Below are 24,862 nucleotides of genomic sequence, written 5' to 3'. Positions count from 1 at the left end.
GATTTATATATGCATAGATACTCATAATGGGACACACATGATTTACAAGAAAGCAAATTGTTGGTGCACGGTTAGTTGGAGCAAATTTATCCAAGACTGACAGTGTGTTCGGTATGTTGAGAAAGAGTGTAATCAAGATAGTGATTGCATATCAAAAGCGATGGCCCGAAAATATGGTGCTGAGAACATGAAATATGGACCACCGATGATTGAAAGAGAGTAGTATTTTCCGATAAGTTACTCTCACTTCTTATTTCCAGTAACAGGCCAAGTTTGTGTATAACAGATGCCCAAAGAGGTGTATGCTTTGAATTGCCTACTTCCTGCAGTTAAACTTTGTAACAGTTCTGTGATGATGTGGGCTATAGTTTCATAGCATCCCGTTAGTTTTGTTACATTGTTACATGACAAATTGTCAGTGATTTTGTGAGCATTTCCAGTGATCAGATGATTTCTATGGAAGAGATGTTCTCTAAGAATTACGCAGTCTTCCAAGACAATGTCTAGTAGTCTTTTCTCATTTCAACCCACGTTCTTGAGCTGGCGAAGCGCGATGTTGTATACGAAGTGTACTACACAAGTTCCCAACATAAAAACATTTTACGTATTGCGTGCTAGTGGGAGCCAAAACAATACGAATGCGTTATTTTGCTTCCTCACAACTCGCAGTAAGACTGGGAAATACACTACTGCAATGTAAAATTTAAAATTATATTCAGCACTTTAAACAAAGAGTGTTGGTTGGATTCACTTCTGCACACATACACATGCTGTTTTCACATGCATAAACCTTGGGTACACATGAAAATTATGCAAAGAAGTAATTCAAATTCACAATCAAATATTTTTAATGAGGCGTTATTGTATCTACATCTATAGGCTTACGTATGACTTACAACATATATGAAAGAGTATATTTTCCGTTCTACGTGATGTATTGCAAGTTTTTCCCGACGAGTGCTTGTGCAGCATGTGGTGACATCAGCAAAAATACAGATTTTGGCCTCTTGTGTATGCACAGTATGACGTCTCAGCCAAGCAGATGAAGGGAGAATACACGGAGGCTGCTGCATTTGGCTGGAAATCACACACACAGTTGTTAAGGAAGCTAGGAACATCCATGGGGAAGTTATTGAGCAAGAATCTCCACAAAAACGATTAAATAATTAAACAGAAGTTCCTTTTTTCCACAGAAAGAAGTAACTAACTCTCTAGAAACTACGGCAAACTTCTCAAATTTTTGTCCATAAGTAAAGCGTGCAAAACAAATTTATCATGAATGCGCGAATACATACAACCATACATGTTCAAGTGTGGTTAGATTAACATTAGAATGAACTTTAATACTTCCCTGTCCCACTCAATCCCAGACTTGAACATGTAGTCAGTTCTAGAGCAGCGAGTCTGGTGCAGATTTCCTCCTTTAATGTCACTGACCGAATAGTGTGCTATACTGTAAAATAGAATAGCCTAGTATTCCCATGAGAACGATTCACAAAGCTAGATGCGTCAATTTCATTATGAATAGAAGCTGTGGTAAAACTTCAGAGTGATCGAGCGTTTATGAATCAGATAAGTTTATTTTGTTAAGGCATTTGCATTGTTTTCATAACTATATGCATGTATACTAATTATCTATAATTACCATAACTAATTTCTTTTTCTCCTTCCAGCTTATTGTATCTGCTAATCACACTTTGGTCTCACAATTTGTTTTATTACTTTATTCCAAGTATGGTAGACCACAGTATATCCACACAGTTCAAAAACATCTTCATCAATATGGTCACAGTATTCTTTGTTTTTGGTTCAATAATGTTATCTTCTGTAACTTCAAACACGTCAATTTTTTGTAATTATTTCTTAATTTAGGTTCCAAGTTGGAAGAACTTACGAATGCGTGTTTTTATGTGTGCTGTATCGCTGGAAACAGATGTTAAAAAGAGTGAATTAAGACTAGAACAACTTCTTCAGCTTTTGCGAATTGCAGCAGATATCCATCAAGTGAGTTGGGAGAATATTCTTACCCTCTGGGAGTGTGAACCGGAAGAAGTAAAATCCGATCAAAGTGTCCATACAATTCGTTACAATATTCCAGCTTTATACTTGCAGAGGTAATGTTACTTTATAAATGAAGTTTAATCACGATCAAAAATAGTGCTGTACCTTAGTGTTTTAAAGAAATTTGTTGTCCTCTGGTAAAACAAATTTATCTATCTTTGTTCTTTTTCTCAAGTTCAGAAACGAATAGGCTTATTGGAATACATTCTTGTGAATTACGCGGAGGTAAAATATACTGAAGATTGAACCACGTACGAGGTAATTTTTAGAAAGAAGTCTTCGTAACGTTTAGCATTGGTGAGTATCGACGCCATTTTTAGCCCATTGACGTATATGGGAAATTGTTTTTGTTTTCTTTGAAATGAACTAAAATTTTAATTATGTGATTTTACTGATTTCTCGTTCAAGTCTATTTAAATGCCCCGTGATTTTTCAAAATTAATTTTCAAAGACCGGCAATTATGGCAAAATAAAACACCAAAAATGTCAGGCAAAATGACAAAATAAGGATAAGTTTTTTGAAATGGCATTAAAAATTAGCAGTTTTTGTTGTGAAAATAAATATATTTATTGTGAAACCAAACTTTCCAAAGTGGGAAGTTGTTGTACGTTAATAATTTTTACAATAAACTTTTAGCAGTTTAAATCAAATATTTATTGTATTTTTATCCCAGTAATTGACCAAAATGCTGCGTTAAACTATGTTAAGGATTGTAAGTAGCACTAATTAATAAGCATGACATTGAAAGTATCAATAATTAAAACATTTCAAAACAATGAAGGTGAATGAAACTTACAAATCATAGAAATGTCAGTGATAGAGAAAACGTGTTTATGAATACCGTCACAACAACTACGTAAAGAAGAAGAGGAAGAAAGAAAGTTAAGCGCTACCTTGGCATCTGATAAGCAGCTATGCCACACAGCACATAGTTTACTTCAGATTGCACGTTATCAGAATAATTTTCTTCACGTTATTTGTCCACATGCAAGCCATATTGTTTAATTGTTAAGGTGAAGTTTGAAAACAACCATTAAATTTCATATCTCACTGGTGATCTACATTTTATAACAGTGAATAACTTTATAGGATTATTTCCGGTAGAAATATGAACAAATTTTAGAAGTAATCATAACATAACAAATGTGGTCAACCATCACAGTAAATGCCATTTACTCAATACTTTTTGTAAAGATGGCTAAATATGGCATTTTGCTCTAACTTCCGGTCTTTAGTTATGTATAAATTTAATATTTCTTAAATTAAATTTAATTATGAAAACCTCGAAATAACGGACATTTTTTTTCTCAGTAGCAAGTCCTTAATTCGCTTACTGAATGTATTAAAAGTAAAAGTAACCCAATAAGAACATACATTACTTTTAAATACTGTAAATGTAGACAGAACTATTCAAATATGACGATTTTATGAATTTCTTAGTAAAAATTGTGCTATAGTTGTCTGCTGTGAAATAGTGTTTTTGATCGAAATTTGTAAATATTGGATCAAGTGAAGATAATTTTACATATGGAGAAAATATTTAATGTACTAAGTGTATATGAACAGAGCATAATTTCTGTTCGTTCTGAAGAGGTAAAAGAAACACATTGTAGGTAAAAGAAAACTTCCTGTCCGTATCGAAGAGTGCACGTAAAAGGAATGTTCTCTCACATAATACATATATATATATATATATATATATATATATATATATATATATATATATATATATATATATATTAGTTGCCGGTGTAGCACGGGAATCTTTACCCCCGGTTTTTTATTAGCCCTCGAATTCGCAATTATTGGAAAATTTGGACCGAAAATCATACCATATTAAAAGATTCATCAAAGAAACACCCCGACGAGGGGGTTAATAATACCCTAAAAGTTATTATTATCCCTGGAATTTCCATTCATCGGAAATTTTTGAACGCAAAATCATACTGTTTCATACAAAGATTTAAAGTATTTTTACCCCCCTTCGTCGATGTGTTTATTTAATGAATCTTTTAATATGGCATGATTTTCAGTTCACACTTTTCCAATAATTGGGTGTTCGAGGAGTTAATAATTCCCTAGAGTATTATTACCTCCCAGTAATAACTCCCGGGGAGTAAAGTTTCCCTGCTACACTGGGGCAGAAAGTTCTATCCGTATGATAAAAATATTCGCTATTGAGATGTGTTCATCAAGGGAGGTTTTCCTCTATTAAAATTGCAAGGGACACTTAAATAGACTTGAAGAAAAAATCAGTAAAATCAAACATTTAAAAAATTCCAGTTGATTTCGAAGAAAACTGAAAAAATTCTCATGTAAATTAGTAAGCTACAAAGAAAGATGGTGCTGACATTCGAGACCGTTAACGCTAAAATTTTCATTTGCTAAATACATATAATTCATTTGCTAAATGCAAACATCGTCAGTAGTCCAGAAGTTACAAATAATACAAAAGTGAATCATAACGTTTGATAGATAAGTTAAAGAAAGTGAACTACATTCCTATTTACGCTATATACATGACGTCTTCATTTCTTTGTGTGCGTTGCGGTATAAAGTTCTTTTGTTTTTGAAGATAAGTTTCTTCTTGCTTTTCAGATTAAATCATTTTAACTTACGGGTGGAAATTTTGCTGAACGTATCGTTAACCAATTTTATCAGGATTACCGGTTTCCTTATTTTATATAGATGGTTTTAAATACCTTTCTTTCTGTTAGAAATGATTTCTTCTTTCAATATTTTGATGCGTGGCATGTTACATTTGCTCTGTCTTAAGTGGTCGATAAACTTCAAATCAGAGAAACATTGTGTTCGGTATATCTTTTATGTTTTTTGGTTCTAATATCTATATCTTTCTTCGGTAATGCCAAGCAGCTACGATTGCTTTGAAGGATCAGTAAAAAAAAGTAATTTATGGAAAGAGTTTATCTAACCTGGGAAAACTTTTTTCCTTTTTAGTTGAAATTAGAGCAGTTTCAATGTCATTTTTGTGTGTGTGTTTTATGTAGGCCAATGTTAAAGAACTCGGAGACCCTCTACATGAAGAAAGAATGACGGAAAATTTAATCGAACTGCTGTGCAGAAGTGATGGCGCCATGATGGTCGAGTGATACACCATTTTAATTGGCAACTCAAGTAGTTTATTCAGAGCAAAAATAAATGCTTGCAGCCAGAATTCAGTATAGTGTAACAAGATATACGTTTGCACCATTCACAGCACGACATCAGTCCATCATTCCTGCACAACAGTCCCACAAAACTTCCATTGTTCTTTGTCGAAGACTTTGTATATGCTACGTGGAATGCTGTACTACCTGAAGATAATTCAGTATTCCCCTAGAAACGATTCAAGAGGATACATGAAATTCCATGGCTGAAATAAGCTATACTAGAAGCTAATGATTGACCAACACCTTATTAATCATATTACTCGTGTAAGTTAATTTTATAAGTTGTTTCCATTAATTTGCTAAATACATATACAGAGTCTTCCAAAAGTCCTGCAAAAAAGTAAAAAGCTGTAACTTTGAAAGTACTGCTTACAATTTTGTATTTTGTTTGTAATATTTAGTGGAAATGTTAAAATTTTCTTGGCAACAATGAGCGGATGTAAACGTTGACGACATAACCGCAAATCACGTGACAAAGATGGCGTCTACTCAAGAGAAAGCGCAGTGTGTGGCGTGGTTTTGTGAGTTAAAATCTAGTGTTTTGGTGATAAGAAAATTCCGACAAAAATATCAGAAACAACCACCTGCAGGTTCATGTATCAACAGATGGTACGATAAGTTCCTAGCTACCGGAAGTGTCCTGGACTTGCCTCGTAGCGGAAGGCCAACAACCAGTGTTGATGTTATTCAGTCGCGTGTTGCGAAGTCCAAAGAAATCGTTGAAACTCAGATCCTTGGAACTGAGAGTGCCAGTGACAACGCTACACACTATTGTTCGTAAGAAAATGATACAGAAGTTTACAAGCAAAAACCGAAAGATGTCCAGAACCTCCGGAAGAAGATACGTGATGTGATTGAGAGTATTATGGATGAAGCACGTCGAAATGCCATTCTTGGATTCCCGAAAAGACTTCAGCAATGTTCGGACGTAAATGGTGCTCAACTGGAGGTTTGGCGTTGAAAAAATGCTTGGAATCAAAATTTCAGATTTTCTTACAAGTCCACTAAAAGTTTTATACAAATACAATAAATGATTACAAAGTTACAGCTTTTTACTTTTTTGCAGGACTTTTGGAAGACTGTATTTTTTATTATTAATAAATGTTGATTTTGTTCGTTTTCTTCCAGAGTTAATGAACTGATACTGCAGCATTCGGAAAACACAGCTGTTAGTTTTGTGTATTTGCCAGTTCCACCTGTTGGGCATGATGATGAAAGTTCACTAAATATTCAGTATCTTGAACACCTCACGGATATCACTGAAAATCTTCCACCCACTGTTATGGTGCATGGTGTTAGTCCTGTGACCTCTACTACACTCTAAATATATGTATTGCAGTGCGCGTGTTTGGTGAATATCAACGAACTGCAAAGTAATTAAAAAGAAAAATATAATAAATGTGTCAAGAAAATAACGACGAGACGAGACTTTCACACCACAATAAATAATAATATTGCAAATTGCATGCTGGCAATTAGTTCACTTTCAGTTAGTAATTAAGTAATTTTTTTTAATACAAATATTTTTGTAGTACCTTTATAAGGTTAATAATGTATATCGACAATAATCAATGAATATTTAAGTATTTTTCATATTTCTAGGTATATATATATATACATGCTTTTTCAATTAACTAATTGAATTAGTTAAGTAGTTTTTTCCATGGGACCAAATTGCTATCATGATATGTTTAGTTTCCCTTTCATATTATGATCTTTAAGGAGTAATTTTTCTAGTCTTCCATGTTAAAGTGTAGTATACCTTTGGATTGTTTGTTTGAAAGATGGAGTAAGCGGACGCAATCCATTAGGAAATTGGAGTTTGCGTTAATATCTAGAATGAATGTCTTGTATGATGGTTTCGCTAAATGCTGAATATATTTAGTATTTTCTACATATTAGAAGTATTGGGCACATAGCAGTCTTTGTAGTGAATTATTAAATGAAAGACATAAGTTACAATGTCAAGAAAATAGTATACTATTGCCATCTTACAGTTTTTGTACAGTATGCGTCGGTAATAAGGTATTCATCGAATTTTAAGTAGCTTACTGAGTTAAGTGATATCAATTTACATATCTTGTACAATTGTGTTGCATCCTTTACCTTTGAAACCAGTTAAAACTCATCACTTGTGTCCGTACACGCTTATATTTGTGTCCAATAGGAGCGGATCTCATGATTACTGATAGCATGCACAAATACTATGATCTCCTTTTGTTCGGAGTATGTAGTTCCACTGTATCGGCGGTTGAACTTGATTTTTTTTTTTTTTTTTTTTAACGGAGGGTATTTTGGAGATGCTGATCGAAGTACATCAAACTTGCGAAAGTGTATTTGCAAATGATATTATTTCAATGTAAGTGTCATGTGTTACCTAAATAGTTACATGTGTATGTTAAGTGGCTTAGCATGAAAGTTTTGTGTATTTATTAAGTTTATTTATTCAACTTTCTTATGTATTAGATTTCTGCTTCTAACATATCAAGCAGAGTTAATGATAGAGTATGTATTATAAAGAATCTTACAAATGACAACAGTTCATTTATGAAACCATATTATAATGAAATAATGTAATTTTTTGTTAATGTACTATTAAAATGGAGATTAATGAAATATATGGGGTGCTTTCTGATGTACTATGGTTAACAAAGAAGAAACTTGTACATACACGATTTTGAAGTTACATGTATTGTATCAATGCTGGTATCAATTAAATTGCTGGTGATTTGGATTTCAAGATCTTAAGGCCGGTTAAGAATATTAAGTAGTAAATTACGCAATATGCCCGTATCTCTTTTATTTCCTAGCATCTATTTTGTATTGTTTTTGTTAATGGAAAAACATAGCAACAATTCTAAAACAGTTTCTGAAGGCCTATTTAGCAAATAAATAGAAAATTAAGTTTGTGATTTTAATATTTGTGTACTGTGATAAGATTTTTAAAAGTTTATGACCGATATAGTAGTATGTAGTTAGTATTTCGTAAGATGTTCCTTTTTACATCAATACGTCAATTGCAATATACAGTAGTGGGCCAAAAATGCGTTAATAAACATATATATATATATATATAAATTGTTTTGTTTCCATGACTGCTCACCGGCTTGGCTTCCTGGCTGAAAATAAAGCTTTTGGGTGTCAATAGGAATTTTCGTAAATTTTCTTTTCCTTGTGTTTACCTATAAGTATAACAATTTTAACTGAAGTTCGGGTTGTTTCAAAATAGAGAAGCAAACACAAAGCTGTTTTTTAAGTAGGTTATTGAATGATAAAACGAATAGCTGAACTGTTGTGAATTGAGTTATTTCAATCTTAGTCAAAAGTGGAAAAGAAATTTAGATTGGTAGGCAATGGACATACAGAATGAGGCAGAAGTCAAAGTACATCTCCGGAGGGTATTTTTTTTCAATATGTTCAGTGTAGCCACGACTGGCTGAAATTTATGTCTCCATGAGATACTCCGTGTTACGCTAGAGGTAGGACGGATCTGAGGGACAGCTTTTTGTAAATCTTCCTTTCAGTTCGGTCTTGGTTCGAATTTTTGGAGAGTACACAATAGCTTGAGATTCCAGAAGTAAAAATTGATGAGTGTAAGCCGTTTTCCAACCACTCCTACTATTCCTACAAGCCTTGTGCAACTAGGAGGTTGAATCGAAACGTACATTCAAACAGACGGTGACTATATTAAACACATCATTTTTGCTCGTCTGGAGATTTTGCTGCATACCGGTATGCTGTACTTTCATAATAAGTTAATTTGAAAAATAACAACTTTTATGTATATGTATAAATATCGTTAATTTGAAAATTTACGACTTTTATATATATATAAATATATAGTAAATTTGACAAGATTTTTGTGTATGGACAAACAATAACAGACTATGAAGACGTGTTTCCCCGTGTTCGTTTTTAGTCAAAGCTATCTGATGATGAAATCACATTTTAAATTCCAGCATATTAAGCTACCAGCTATTATATACCTGTTTCTGAAAGAATAAAAGTCAACAGAATATATGGCGCAATTTGGCAATGTTCACTTTTGCTGTGGCATCAGTGTGGATTGAGTTAACATACCTTTACAGAATAAGTGCGGCTTACTTATTTTTCGAAATAAGACATTTTCGATGTTTCCTGAGATTTGTTCTTTCATTGGCAGGAGAATCAGTTCAATTAGTTATAGTTCCAACTATAACAATCAATTCAATTCAGTTTTATTGCATTCTTAGGTCATATACATAATATAGGGCTTTGTCAATTGCGCACACAATTACACGTCACTGGGGCTAAAAGTTACAGGGCTAAAACAACAGTATAAAAACAATTTTCCAAAAGATAAATTTTGACTACATGTAGTTCCTTAATTTAAGAATATTTTTCTAATTTTTACAACAGTGAATAACATAGTACGTAACTCCTTTTCCTATATGTGACACCTTTTTGATACATACTACTTCTATGTTGAATTACATGAACATTGTTTCTTCGTCTTGTATGGTAATTATGTACATCTTTCTTAAACATGAACTCTTCAGAGTACAGCTTTGTATGAACTATAACATTATACAAATACAAGCTATGTAGGAATAAAATACCAAGGTATTGAAACAGCTGTCGACAAGAGGTAGCAGTAGGTCTCACCATTGGTTAAAAAGGATGTTAAACTAAAATCAACAAGCAAGCAAAAAAATCTGTATCATGAACGATTTTCACAGCAGTTCAATCAAAGCAAAAGTTGTTTTTCATAATGGATATATTTTCATTTTCCATTGAAAATTTATTTCATTTTAAGTTTACACTTTCATAGTATCATCATTTGTATGAGCACAAGACAGAAAGCACTACTGTCTACGAAAGGAGTAACTACTTTCTTCGAGCGGCCATTAAGCCATACCTCTCCCCATACGGAATATTTCTTTCTGTATATTTGACTTCTCATGTGAATTACCAATGGCGGTCTCATGATTTTTTTTTTATTATTATTATTATCTGAAAGATATGCATTTACATCGTATCGAGTTCATGAAATTCGTTCTTTGACCCACTCTTGTATATACTTATTTTCGCAATTTCTTTATGATTATTTTTTTGTGCACAATGTAAAGTTTCCTGGTTTCTAAGCCAATGTAGTATGATTATTTTTAATACCTATTTTCATTAGGTCACATACTTTTTTCTTTCATACTTATACTGCATTTAAATAAATAAACATTAAATGTGTGATATTTTTGTAAAATAGAAATTATTACGAAAGTTCATAACATATCATATTACCTATGTTTGTAATAGTGAGTCTGGTTTTTTAAATTAAATATTTAGTTCACTCTAATTGCTGTGGTGTAGACCCACGTAAGACATGTGTCGTATTGTAATTTATCTTCTGTACTGCATATACTCAATACAAAGTTAGCAGGTACAATATCGTAAGCATATAAAATAATAAATATTACGTAATGTACCAGCAGAATAAAATTTCAACTGATAACATGACTAATATATGAATAAATGCATCCACTTTTAGTTTGTTCGTTGTACTTTTGGTGGAAAATTTACATTATGATCTTTCAATTACAAGGCTCATTCAGTAAAAGACTGGGTTGGTTAAATACCGATTAAACTGTTCGTTGCAGAGGTAGCATGTGCATACATGTTAATGCGTCATGCCAGCTTGAATATTCTTCGAGTTACCGCAGCTTAGTGTGTATAGTGTCGGATTTTAAGATGATTTAGAATAAAATATCATGTTTTGCGTTAGCAAATAGTGAACAAAGTGTTCTTAGGGGTTTGCAAAATGCGGCACACACACAGAGGCTTGTTTTGTAAGAAGGCCAGAGCTGGATACTTTACCATGATAACGCACCAGAGCACTCTTTCCTATTATTGTTTATTTATTTATTTTTCTTACGAAAACGAATTATTCGTCGTTCGCTACACACACTATTCCACAGATCTTGCTCCAGATGTTTTACATTTCCTCAAGTTGAAAAAAAAAAAAATTAAGAGGTTGATGATTTCACACTTGGAGAGATATAATGAAATACAATAAGGCAACTAAGGATTTTTTCAATAAACCGTTTGAGTCATAAAAGAGACGTTGGTAGTGATGTATCGCTACTGGAAGGGGCAGGGTTGATTAAATATGTTACTTTGTAGCACCAGCCCGGCATTTTGTTGAATGGGCCTTGTATATTTTTGCACAACGTACAGGTTAAGGAAAAATCGAAAAGATCTCTCTATTTTAATAAGGCGCGTTCCAGATTTCGAAATCTTAGGGGAGGAGAATAGTTCCCCCACTTAATATTTTTGAAAGAAATTTCTTCGTCACTTATAATTTACTCGAGCGTGAATAAAGTGACAATATTATAAGAAGTTCGGAAGTTAATTACAGTAATGAATATGTAAATAACGTCTTTCATATGTAATTTTCGACTGAACTAGTAGTTAGCGGTATCCCTAATCTTACATAGTTTAATAATTATAGATGTTCAAATAATAATTATAGATATTCAAATATTACATTCTCTATGTTGAATTTTTTTTTTTTTAATCTTCTCTCCCAATCCCACCCCCATTTCGACTTACGTCTCCCTGGTGCGCTCCCTTTATTAATTTCGTACTGGAAGAAAGATTAGTACCTAAAGAAACTTCATATATTTATTTGTGTAGCGCTTTTCGGCAGGTAGTCGTAATAGTAAAAATTAGTAGCACGAACTGACGTACACGACACTCCGCTCTAATTGGCTGAAAATGATGGGAAATTTGTCACGTACCTTGATCACGTGGTATGATGTCATAGGAGTCATTGAACTTTTTATTTTGGAAGGGGTTCGTACCCTACTTCCTAAATTTGGGAGGAGTTCGTTGGCCCACCCTTTAAATTTGGGAATTTTGGGTAACTAAAAAATTTAGAGGGCCTATAGGTCATAAATATATACCTCTGAAAATTTAGGCCGTTTCCTTGGACAGATTAAAAATTGTAAAAAATTCAAAAATTTCACATTTTTGTCGTTATTTGTCCTGTACGATGGGTGTTTCTGAACCTGTGTAGGGGTAACTCACTCTCTTTTGTAGATGTTGAGGACCAGATACGTACTCCTGTGCTCCACTTTGATAGATGGGGTGGGCCAACCTTGTATCGTTTATGGTGTAAGATGGGTGGTGATGGTTATATGGAGGGGTACTTCATTTTTTTTATGATTGTCGAAGACCAGTTAAGTATTACTATGGTTCCTTTGAATGGGTGCTGCGTTATGTACCCCTTAAGATCGAAGATAGATGTTTACGGTTCTTACTGTCTTTCATAGATAGGTATTGAAAACCAGTTACGTACCCCTGTGGTTCCTGTAAATGGGTATAAACCCTTCCTATTGATGGGTATAAAAATGCCAAACATTCAAAATTTAAAGGTTTTTGACATTATTTGGCCTCTAAAAATAGGCGATCGTGCTATGAATGAGCACCTTATTCTCTTTGATGAGGGTCGAGGACCAGATACGTATCCCTGTGGTACCCTTCAATGGGTGGATTGGGCCATTTCATATGCTCTGAGATGGGTAGTTGTGGTCCTGTTCCTATCAGACACTATGGAGGAGCATCTTACTCTATTTGATGAACATCTAGGATCAGATACGTATCCCTGTGGTTCCTTTGGATAAGTGTAAGGGTGTACCATTGGTTGTTTATAGTCCTATGATACTTTGGAACCAAGCCCGATGCAGGAAAACACAGACATACACTCACACATGATTATAGCCACATGACCGAGTGGATGAGCAAACCCTTGACCCTTGTGTTTTAAGATTAAGCATCTCATTCTATTTTATGAGCATTTATGATCAATACCGAAGTAGGACTACACGCACAGGCAGATCGCTCTGATTGGCTATTGAGTCACAGAACACAGATACGTATGAACAGTGCATCCTCATGCTCGTGTTTGAAGTCATATGACCCAGCGAGTGGGGCATCCCTGCGTCCCTTGCCTTTTAAGACTGAGCATCGTAATCTCTTTTGTAAATATTTATGATTATTTCCGATGTAGAATTACACACATAGGCCAATGACTAATTGGTTGTTGGAATTAAGGTCATGTGAGACAGGACAGTCATTTAGATCGGTTGTTTGGAGTCACAGAACCAGGCCACGTGTTAAGAAGGGTGTTACCCTTGTGGTTCCCTTGACGATGTTATGATGTGTGGTCTTGAGCAAGTTTGTGTATGGAAAAGTAGCGAATAAGAAATGATGATGCTTCTGTTGTTCCAACATGTGACGTCATGCTTAACTTTATTGTGGTAAGTAGAAGTTCAGGTTTAAGAACTGACTGCTTTCTAACAACACTGGTATATATATCGCCATATATATAAAAGTTTCTGTCACAAGAACAGAACAAACTGTTTCTAGAAGATAATTTGGCCCTGAATCTAGATCAAATTGCAGAATTTCTCCATGGGCCTCAGTTTTCATGTGAAAGTTGTTTTTTTTGGATGCTATAGCAGCTTACATATTATATGTATTTTTCATAAACACATGGTCTCGCAACAGTAGTTTCTTACAGTAGTTTTTAAAAATCGGTATTAGTACACAAAGGAATCAAAGGAATGAGCAGCATAGAAGTAAGTAAAAATTCAGAAAGGTACTTTTTTTTTTTTTTTTTTTACCTGATTTCCTACGAAACTTTGTCAAAGGAAAGACCCGTCGTAAGATCCAGCAATAGTCAGACAACATTGCTGCACTCCACTTTCCTTTATAATGCTTTTCCATTTGAGAAATATCCTGGTGAAAGCGTTCACCATGTTCGTCACTAATGGCACCAAGGTTATCCGGGAAGAAGTCCAAATTTTCGTTCAGGAAATGCAGTTTAAGTGACATGTTGCATCCCATACGGTGATATGATCTCACTAGTTCATGTACAATATCGCCATAGTTCTCTGCCGTATGGTTGCCTAAAAAGTTCTTGCACACACAAAGGACAGCCATGCCATTTTCTCAACATTATCAACAAGTCAACAAAATTCTCATCATTCATTAATTCCTTAATTTGCGGTCCTATAAATATTCCTACGTTTATTTTACATAACTGATCTTTGAGAACTTCTGTCGCAAGAATATGAATGCACGTGATGTTTGGTCCATATCTGTCACAAAGTTTTTGATAAGTCTCAATTTAATATGCAGTGGAGGTAAATATCACATTTTAAGGGTCAACAAGAGGAGTGTTCGTCACATTTTTATATATAGGCAGCAATTCATTGCGAGCAGGCCATTTTTTCACAATAGAGATTTTTTTCTATCCCTGCTGTCCCACTCGCATAGAAAGCAGCGGTACTTTGAGTACCCCGGCTGCATACCAAGCAGAATAGTAATTAACTTTAGATCTCCACGATATTCCATTTTTGTTCGTCATAGTGGAGAAGAGCGAGAAACAATTTAAAAGTCTCCTTAAGATCAACTGCGTGACCAATTGGAACAGAAGGAAATTAGTTCCCGTTGTGGAGAACTGCTTTGAGACTCAATTTACTAGAATCTACGAATACGCCACTCATTTACACTATGCATGGCGAAGAGTCTCCATAACGGATTCGATATTGTTACAAGAAACCACGTCACCTTCCTTCAAGAAATATTCAGAAAAAGCAGCATGGCGGTCACGAAAAACACTCACTTTTGTATCGGGAGGAAGATGATTCCTTCCTTCCAATCGCGAAGCTGAACGCTCAGATTGCTGCTTTGACAAATTTAAATCGTGAACAAGGTCGTTAAGATCACCTTGTGTCAAAATGTGTGGGGTTTTGAAGGGCAATTCAAATGTTGGGTCGGCATAAGTGGATCCCCCATCTTCTGAACCTTCATGTTCGTTACCAGATTCATCGTCACTCTTATCACATTTTCTGGATGTACTAGTACCGGTAATTCCCCACTGTGACATACAGGTCTCATAGCAGATGGTAAATTCGGGTATTGTACACTCTTGTTTTCGACGTGATTCCAGCTACTTTTGTTAGATAAAAATAATAGTCTGTTGTGTGATTCGTTGGTTCCCGCCAAATTATGGGAACAACGAACGGCATATGTTGTGAACCTTTTGCCCAGCCTGTTAGGAGTCTAACACATGTCAAGCAGCATATGTGGGAAGTCCATTTCTTGTCTTGATCGCCAACCTTACACCCGAAATAAAGTTAGTAGCACTTCTTTACGAGCGGGATCAATTGTTGTTTTTGCGACTTGAGAGTCACCTCTCCACAGATATAACAAAAAGAATTTGCACTATTGACACAGGTACGAGGCATTTTCTTCTTCTGAATGACCAGAACATTCAAAATTCACTAATCTAGAACAACATGCAACCACTTCCCACCTATCAGAACTCAACAATGCTTCGGCACAGGTGGCAAGAATCACAACAACGCAGTTCTATGTGATTGCATATTAGTCATCGGACACTTATTTCGTAGGGTTTGTTCCTTGACCTCAGAGGCACGCGTCGGAATTCCTTGCACTTTTGTCGTTTTGTATCTAACTTTCTCTCAACTTTTATGGGGCCGCGGTGGCTCAGTGGTAGAGCATTCACCTCTGGTGCTTGGGGTCCCGGGTTCGATCCTAGCCCCCATCAAGTGAACTTTGTGGTGGACAAACACCGTGTGCGTGGGTTTTCTCGGGGTTCCTCCGTTTCCTCACACTTTCTTCATTCCACCATTTAATTCATTACTCATCATCACCGTCTTCTTTAGCCTAACCGGCATAACCGCGGAACGTAAAACTCAAAGATTTCATTTCATTTTCTCTCAACTTTATTTCAATTACTAAATCTGCAAGTTACTTAAATTCAGCCGTGGCAGAATAAACCATGCAGCATTTTTGCCGATTTCCAAGGATTTCAATAAGGATGAGGTAGCGTGTGAAAAGAAAACTGAGCCCGATAGACAAAAATTGATTTCATTTTCGAATTTAGCACACTCAACTTAGCTTAGAACACTATTCAGATTCTTTGTGACAAAAACCTTGTTGACCAGTGTAATTTACTATGGCAAAATAACAGATAAAAGAAAATGACCTCATTCGAATGGCGATGATGCTTTATCATGGCCTATGGATCAAGTACTTTACCTTGTTATACTAGGTGTTCATGGCTAGGAAGGTGCAACTGTTCTCAAAATAACGGAACATAACTTTGAGTTTAGGTCCTTCGTAAAGCATTTAGTGATCTTCAGATACCAGCTTGACAACTTTCTTCATGCGCTTACTTATAATACTTCACACCTATAGTGCTTCAAACCTTTTGGTAGCTATATACATAAACGAAGATAACGCAAAACACTGTATATGGCATAAAAACACTTATCTTAGATGTTCAATTCTGTATTTTTGACAATGTTGCTATCACATTCAGACCCTGAAAAAATATGTTGTACCTAAGGATATTGCAACTTTTTAAACAAAAAATCAGACGTATTCCCCAAAATATTTTTCTATCATTTTTTTAAAATTTCAACATGCAAAAAAATCGATTTTTTTTAAAAAAATCACATTTACACTTACATAGTGTTTATAATCTATGAAACTTTCAAATTATTTGGACTACCCCGCCAGAATTTTTTAAAAAATATATACCTGTTAAATTTTGTGCATGTATGATACGATAATTCGGTAAGGGGTGGGGTTAAGGGCTCGAAACTTTGGTTGGGGTGCTTTTAGGCCAAAACTAACACTTTGAGTCAATAACCAATTTGGATCAAGGGCCGATTTGTCTATTTTACTAGGAAGGGTCCTTTACTTTTGAAAAGTCCTCATTGCACATTGACAATTACTTGCAGGATACGGCAAAGAAAAAATTCTGGCTTAAAATTTTCTTTGCGCAGGTGTTTTCAGTTAATTCTTTTCATTGCAAAAAATTATGGTTTAAAAATTTTCTTTGCATTACTTTTATTTTCCATTACCATATCATGAAATTTCATTAGAAACAATAAATTTTATGTTAAAAATTTCAAAGGAAAACTCTTAAAGCCAAGTAACATTATATGCAATGAAAAATTTTAAAAAAAAGAAATTGTGTAAAGAGAAATTAAATGGAACTTTGTGGAAAAAATTATCAAAGTTTTTATCCAGAAAAATTTTAAACATTGTGTGTAAAGAACATTTTCAAACGAAAACTTTTAAAACCAAATAACATTTTGTGCAAGAAAAATTTTTTAAATGAAATCTTTTCAAATCAAAACTTTTCCGCAAGAAAAAGAAACCGAAAACTTTTCAAACTAAGAAGCATTGTGTATAAAAATTTCAAACGGAAATTTTTAGAAACCAAAAACTTTGTGTAACGATTTTTTAAAGTGACAAAAAGACTGTAAGAAAATCTAGTAAAAAAAATTCAAATTAATTTTGTGCAAAGAAATTATTTAAAACGGAAAATTATTTGCGAAAAGAAAATCCCATATGATGCAAGTCAGTCCCATCGAAAGAACAAGACTTTTTGTGCAAAGACACATTTTCAAATAAACTTTTCAAACCAAAAATATTTTGTGCAAAGAACATGTTGAAACAGAAATTCCGAAAAGAAAAATTCTCAATGAAAATTTACGTAAAGAAATTTTTAATTTTTTTTTTTTTTTGCAACAAACATGCAAAGAAATATATTCAAACGATCTTTTCTAACCAAAAAATGTCCTAAGAGAAATTTTCGAGCGAAAGCATCAAAAAATTTGGGGAAGAGAACAATTTCTCTGTTATAAAAGCATTTAGGAACAAAAATGGATACCTCTTGGTTTCCTTTTCTAGTTTTATGTATTATGACGAAGAAATGCTGTGCAGTCTGCATAGTAGAATTTTGTATTCAAAAGTTGCAGAAAGAAAATTTTCAAATAAAAATTGCTGTGCAAATAAAAAATTAATTTTTTCAAACAAACTTTTCAAATCCAGTAGCTAATTCAAGAAAAGATTTCATACTAAATCTTTTAGTACAGCCACCAGCATAAGTATCTCCCCAATGAGTGGTCTAATTCCATTGGTTGGGGTCCGGATCATTTGCAGTTGTGAAAACGCCTGAACAGATGCTACTCAACTTACACGAAATTTTTCTCGGCACTGAGAGTAGTTGGTAGCACTGAGTCAGATCTTAATGGAAATAAAATTGATGACGCACGAAACAGTTCTTCATTCTGAGATGAATCTCTATGGTTGGGATCGTGTTGTCCAATGAATACCATATATTAATCTCAATATTGCTGTGTATGTAATGTATTATTTTATTATATACTGTATGTTCAGAGAAATAAAAGCACTGACCATGCATGAATCAGAAAATGCTTGAAAGTAGAAGAAAATATCAAATCTAAACAACTGCTGGAAATAAGTTTGTAAATCATTGTCTCCATTGACAGAACTTCTCCAGTTCTCCTCATTCCAACATCTCTTTCTTATGCAGAGATCTTGCTTGTCGCACTGAGTATGATTGAAATTGAAATTGAAACATTTGAAAAAGTTTGAACCTGGCGGGGATTTGAACCCGGGTCTCTCTTATAGAAGTTCAATGCGGTAACCACATACCGCCTCACTTCATCTTCCACCTAAACTGTTAGCTAGCTAAAATCGTTTTATGGAAGACTACACACAAGAAACTAATGCTTGTATAAGGAGAAGTTGCTTTGTATCACAATGACTTACTCGAGATTTCCTTCTTTAACTGAAAAACAAGTTATATAAACCTTCCTTAATGTGGAAAATATCACGAAACGTTCTTCAAGTTCAGGCTACGTCATCGTTTTCAACGGTGGTCCCGATTTACATTACAATTCTTCCTCACCTTAACTTCCAATTTCCAAAGAAGAAAAGACGACATAAATTATTTTCACATTTTTTGAATTTATGAACACGTGTAGAAATACAAAGTTCTATGTTTATCTTCAGTAACTACTAGTTTATTTTCTTATCTTCTTATGAGGAATTTGTTTCGAAGTGTGAAAGCACGAGATTCCTATATCGAGCCGGGTTCGAATCTCGTTATGACAACTGTTTCTTTATTGGAAGGTATTGTTTACGTAATTGGTATTGTAATATTGTTTTCCGTTATTATTATTCTCATTAACGATATTTTATACTTTATTTTATTAAAAATAAATAATCGCATAAAAATATTTCATGTAAACAAATGGCTCAGCCTGGAACCTCGTTTACTCTTAAAAAGTTATCTCATGTAGAGCCAAGTCTATTCCCCCTATACGGACTTTAATACTTTGATTCTAAGAACAGTACGAGACTCTACATCTTAGTGTAAGAAAATTTCATGACTTTCCTGTTACAGAACACTGAAGTTGTTAATTCTATGATAATTATGCCCATTATATCAGTAGACATAGTCCTATACCTACATGAGCTCCCTCGTGGCTAAGCGGTTAGCATACGCGCCTTTGGCGTGGGAGACCCGGGTTCGGTTCCCGGCGAGACCTCATGTGGTTGGGATTCCACGTTAATCAGTAGGTCCACGTCTCATAGCCTCGCTGCTGAACGGGACGCTAAACAAATCAACTCAACTCAATCCTTATACCTATATTAATTTTCACTTCTTATATACATAGATAACAGTTATTTAATAAATAGGACTATTCCACTTACATTACAATATATTGCACTGGATTACCAAAATACATCGAATATCTGCTGTTGTAGCATCATTCCTTCCCAAGTTGAGCTCGAAAAACCTTACCGTTTATATCTTCTCTTGAAGCGATTTGGTATACTTTTGGGCGTTTCGTTCTCGATACTATTTCCGTTTTCAGGATAAGATAGTCACCATAGCTTAGAAAAAGTAGTAAATCATATTCTGATAGTTCTGTTATCAGGTTGTCGGAAAAGTCATGAAGCATTTGGTCTATGTTTTACATGTATTTCATAACACAAAAAATACATTTCAATCAATGACATATTACTTATTTTGTTCAATAATGTTGTGCTATCTTTCATCAAGCTGCAGAATTCCCCGTTCGTGTTATCCGAGAAAAACTGAGGAAGGTGCTGATCTACAGCCTAATTGGAATTTAATGTTAGAGAACACAAGGCCTGTTGAGGGGAGCGAAACAAGTGCAAGTCTTTCGGAACAAGGTCGGGCGAGTATGTTGGGTATTGCAGCAAATCTTATCCAAACACTGATTTTTTTTTGACGAGTAAACAAACGTGTGTGGTTTCAAGTTGTAATGGAACACTAGCCCTTTACGATTAACGAGTTCTGGCCGTTTCTGGATGATGGCTTCGTTCAAACTGTGCAATTAGCGACTGTCCCCTTCGGAATCGATTGTTTTGTTCTTAAATAAAAGCTCAAAAGACACGGTTTCTTTAAAATCTCACAGCAGTGAGAGTATAATCTTTCGCTGATGAATAATCTTTCTCTGATGAATATCTGCTTTCAATGTCGTTTGGGGCAAACAACTCCTTCGGGACCACGAACGTTTGCGCACCACATTGATCTCCTTTCTATCAAACAATTAGATGCATGTTTTTCGCAGATACTCGCTTTTTCACGTACCTTTGCACCTTTCAAAAAACAACCGCGTAACGCAATTTGTATCACTCCGCGCACGAGTATTCAGTGATTGGTGCAGGAGAAAATGCTTCGTCTGTTTCCCGCAATATTTCTGCTTCTGCACGTGCATGTAATCCTTCACTGGTAGGGAGTTCTTAAGTTGACACAACCAGAGCAACAGGACATGACGTCACTTAATGTCGTCACTACCCTGGAGCACTTCATGAGCAGTGTATCCATAAGCAAGGCAGCTCTGTTGACAGCATTGCGGCTGAGAATATGCCAAAGTGGATTATAATTTAAGACATACCAGGAATTTGTTTGTGTACTGATGGACAATAAAAAAACACATTATTTTGTTACAGCGGTTGTGTGAGTTGCGTTTTACATTCAACAAACAAACAAGATTATACACAAACAATGCACTGAATAATGCATAAATAATTGCGGCTTCTCCCATCAAAGGCGGGTAGAATGCCGGGATTTAAAAAAATATCTCATTTCGTGCTGCGCACTGATACTGGTATCAGGATTGAAATTTCAGGTTTCCTCAGTTATGTTCTATTTTATAAGTGTACTGACATTCGTGATATATCAATTTATTTTAGAACCAAATGAACTCTTGTAGATTTAGTAAGTGTTTTGTAGTGGCAGAAACGGGATTAAGACTACGTGGACATTTTTAAAATTACAATTTACAGGTAAAAGGTGTTAATTCAGAACAAAAGACAAATGTTTAGGGAATTTATTTATGGAGGCGAAGAATATGTATGTCATGTATGAACATAGATACAGCAATAAGATGTTGCTTTCATTTCTATGAAACTCTATATAAGGGCGTTATTCCAGGGCTGCAAACTAATGTACAAGGGACTTGAAATATGACTATTTCGCTGCCTGAACCTACCCTAACCTAACCCGAACTACTGCTACTCTACTACTAGTAGTATACTATTACTACTACTACTACTACTACTACTACTCAACTACTACCATTACTGCCTTACTATACTACTACTACTACTGCCACTAGCCTATTATTATACTATCATTGCTACTACCAGGGCCGAAACCAGCTACAAAGGTTTGGGAGGGCCAAGTCATTAAAATTATCTTATAAATATCTAAATTGTGTTTTTGTATTAATAATAAAATTTTGTATTGAAGTTTGGAGGGGCCACAAAAACTTTAGGGAGACGGTTGCGGGCCTGGCTACTACTAAACTACTACTCTACTACTATACTATCATTACTACTACTAAGTGTGCACCCATAAATTTAAAAAGAAAAATGTAATTTTTGAACAATTATATCTTGTAGCGCCCCTGAATTTTACCTGTTCCTGGTGTAGCACTGACATGCGCCAACACATGTTCAGCCTAGAAGGCGTGATGACACTCTTTTCATCAAGAAATGTGAGTTTCAAAGTAATATAAATTTGTCCACGTATTGTTGATCTGAACTGCGGAAACTGCTATATCCCAATTTAAGGATGCACATTAACACTGATGTAATAAAGTAATTATGCAGCCTATACATAAGCTACACAAGGTTTACGTTTACGCACCCACTGGCGTCCATGCGGCGTTTACCATACCCTAGACGCCGCATGGACAAAGTCGCACATAGTACGAACTATTCGCAAGATCAAAGTAGGCGAATCACATAAAGAATTTTCGCATTTATTACTGCCTTAAAATTGGAAGGTCATTAAGTGACATGAATTCCCGCCTATATCTGTGTTCCCGCCTTTATCTGTGAGCGTTGTGGATTACATGCACAACATTTAATGGATTTATCAAGAAGTACTGAACCCACAGGTTCAGAACCAACACAATTGCATTACTTATGAACAAGGGTGCCCATAAGGGGGGGCCAAGGTAGGGCGCTCGCCCCCTAAGAGGTAATTGTACTTGGGAATATTGAAAACCCAATAGAATTTTTACATTACTTAGAGCAAAATTTGAAACTATATTTGAAACGTCGCTTTTACTTGCCCCCCTCCTCCTGGAAACCACAACATGGGCGCCCTTGCTTATGAACTGTACACTAAGAAAAATCCGTTCTCCGGACAGCGGTATATTGTACAAATATACGAAACCCTCTTGCTTACTACAGAAATCAGTATGGAGCATATGCTACATACGCACTGCCCTTAGATGTTACATCATTCCATTGGAGGATGTCTGACATCTAACAGTTTTTCGTATATCACCTATGTTACTTTCTGCAGCTGTATTCTATTCTACTATGGACATTCTGCGTCGATTTGTATGTGAGATCCTGACCGCCTATATTGTTTCATACGGAAAGTACGTATAAATGGAACACTTATACAGAAAATATTATAAAACATGCTTTTTCAGTTATACGTTTGTTGTACGTTAAGTCCAAAAACTACAGGAGTTACGCATGTAACCTATCGTTTTAAATATCATTTTTTTCTCAGTAGGCCCTATGTGCTTTGAAAACTAGCCATATGTCGGATTACAGGGAGAAAGCATTTTTTGTTGAAAATAATTGCTGTTTTCTTAATTTTTTTTTTAGGTTAATCTACCTAAAGCCAAACATACCACTAACTAAAGAGTTTCAGACAGTATTGCTGAGCATGAGTAGTCGTTAATGCCCTCGCCTTTGGTCCTGGACTCGATTTCCTGCAGGGTCAGTCGGTCGAAAAGGTGTAACAGCTTTTTCAGACTAGCTATCCCAATTGAGGTTTTTTTTTCTGGGATTTCCTCATTCACACCAGGTAAATGCCGGAATGGTATCTAATTTACAGGCATCAGGCCGCTTCTTTCCCTATCCGTTCCTTATATCCCTCCCCCGTACCGTGATTGTGTTCTCGCCGAGGATGTCATCCCTCCAACCTGGGTTGCTTAAGGCCATAGATGCCGGTAATGGCCATGACTTGTATCAATAAATAAATAAATAAATATTGACGAGCGATCACTAGCAAGCGAAGTCGGATTAGAACGCCGCAATGCACGTTGTATTCGTCCATTCTAATTAATAGCAAATAGTAATTGCAAAATTTTCCATTCCGCACACGGCATTTCCAGTCTACTCAGTTCACAAATTACTCACATATCAATATCAATTATCTTTCCGCAACATGAACTCATTCCACCTATAAACGTTGTGTTTTTACATAGTTTTGGTCCCCCGTATCCTACAGAACCCGAGAAATATATTACATACTTCTTTCGTAAATTTTGCAAATTCAAACTCATAAAATAGGAGAGCACCATCGTTTTCTACATACAGTAAACGTTATATATTTTTTAAAAATTAGTAGTACAGTCCTCTTTTACACCCAGTCATTCATTTTAATCATAAATTATTGTTTTTATGTTTATGTATTCTACACCTGCATCCATTTATCCAGCGCCGTAACTTAGATTTTTCTTGGGAGGGGGGTAAGCATCAATACGCGTATTTGGTGCTCCTAAAAAAAAGTTGTTTCTCTAATTTTTGGGCTCCCTCTTTCCATCTTTCTCTTACTCTTTATGGGCCCGGGTCGTTAGTTACACCTTTGGACCCGTTCCATACATGACAAATGAATTAAGGGGACAAGGGCCCCTAATAGTAAACTTTTTATTGAAATGGGCCCACGACTCATTTTTGTTTTATTTACCTTTTATGTGTTGTTTTGTTTATGTAATATAGTGGACATATTCGATGCTTCATTTATAATTTTTATGTTCGTATCATATACGAAGTAAGAAAATTTTGTCTTAAAATGGGTCACCTCGAACGGTGGGGAGCTTCCTTGGGGAAGCATTTGCCCCCTCCCTCCTCAAGTTACGACCCTGTCACTTATCACATACTAAGCTTGTAGCCAGCCCAAAAAACTAGGGGAAGCCCGGTAGAATTTTGGGAGGGGGTTCTGATCCAAACGTATTATAGTTAATCATCATATTATAGCTCAGCGCACAAATTTTCCGGTCGCCATTGGCGACTAGAAATTTAGAGCTGGCGACCAGTGTTCAGTAGGAATGGTTTCTCTGCTGAGCTCACAGGGCAGCACATTTTCTAATAATTGTCACTGAGTGAGAGAAAACACGGAATATGAAGTCTTTCTTTGTCAAAGCAAAGGCCGTTTGGGGGGAAGACATCTCAATTT

The 24,862-nt window shown here is 35.2% G+C and overlaps 1 protein-coding gene across 2 annotated transcripts in view; it reads left to right on the top strand.

Annotated features, from left to right (window-relative positions):
* LOC145671084 (solute carrier family 12 member 9) overlaps positions 1-10,755 on the top strand; it is a 107,786-nt gene extending 97,031 nt beyond the window's left edge. For both annotated transcript variants that reach the window (XM_081739827.1, XM_081739829.1), the window contains exons 14-15: positions 1,873-2,114; positions 6,361-10,755. In XM_081739827.1, the coding sequence (XP_081595953.1) occupies positions 1,873-2,114; positions 6,361-6,556 (438 nt within the window). In that variant the 3' untranslated portion in view covers positions 6,557-10,755. The remainder of the gene's footprint in view (positions 1-1,872; positions 2,115-6,360) is intronic.
* Positions 10,756-24,862: the final 14,107 nt, after the last annotated feature.

Source organism: Thermobia domestica, chromosome 15 (assembly GCF_964235325.1).
Source record: "Thermobia domestica chromosome 15, izTheDome1.hap1.1, whole genome shotgun sequence".
Lineage (NCBI taxonomy): Eukaryota > Metazoa > Arthropoda > Insecta > Zygentoma > Lepismatidae > Thermobia > Thermobia domestica.
The sequence above is the reverse complement of the archived record's forward strand: the minus strand, read 5'-3'. Positions and strand labels throughout refer to the sequence as shown.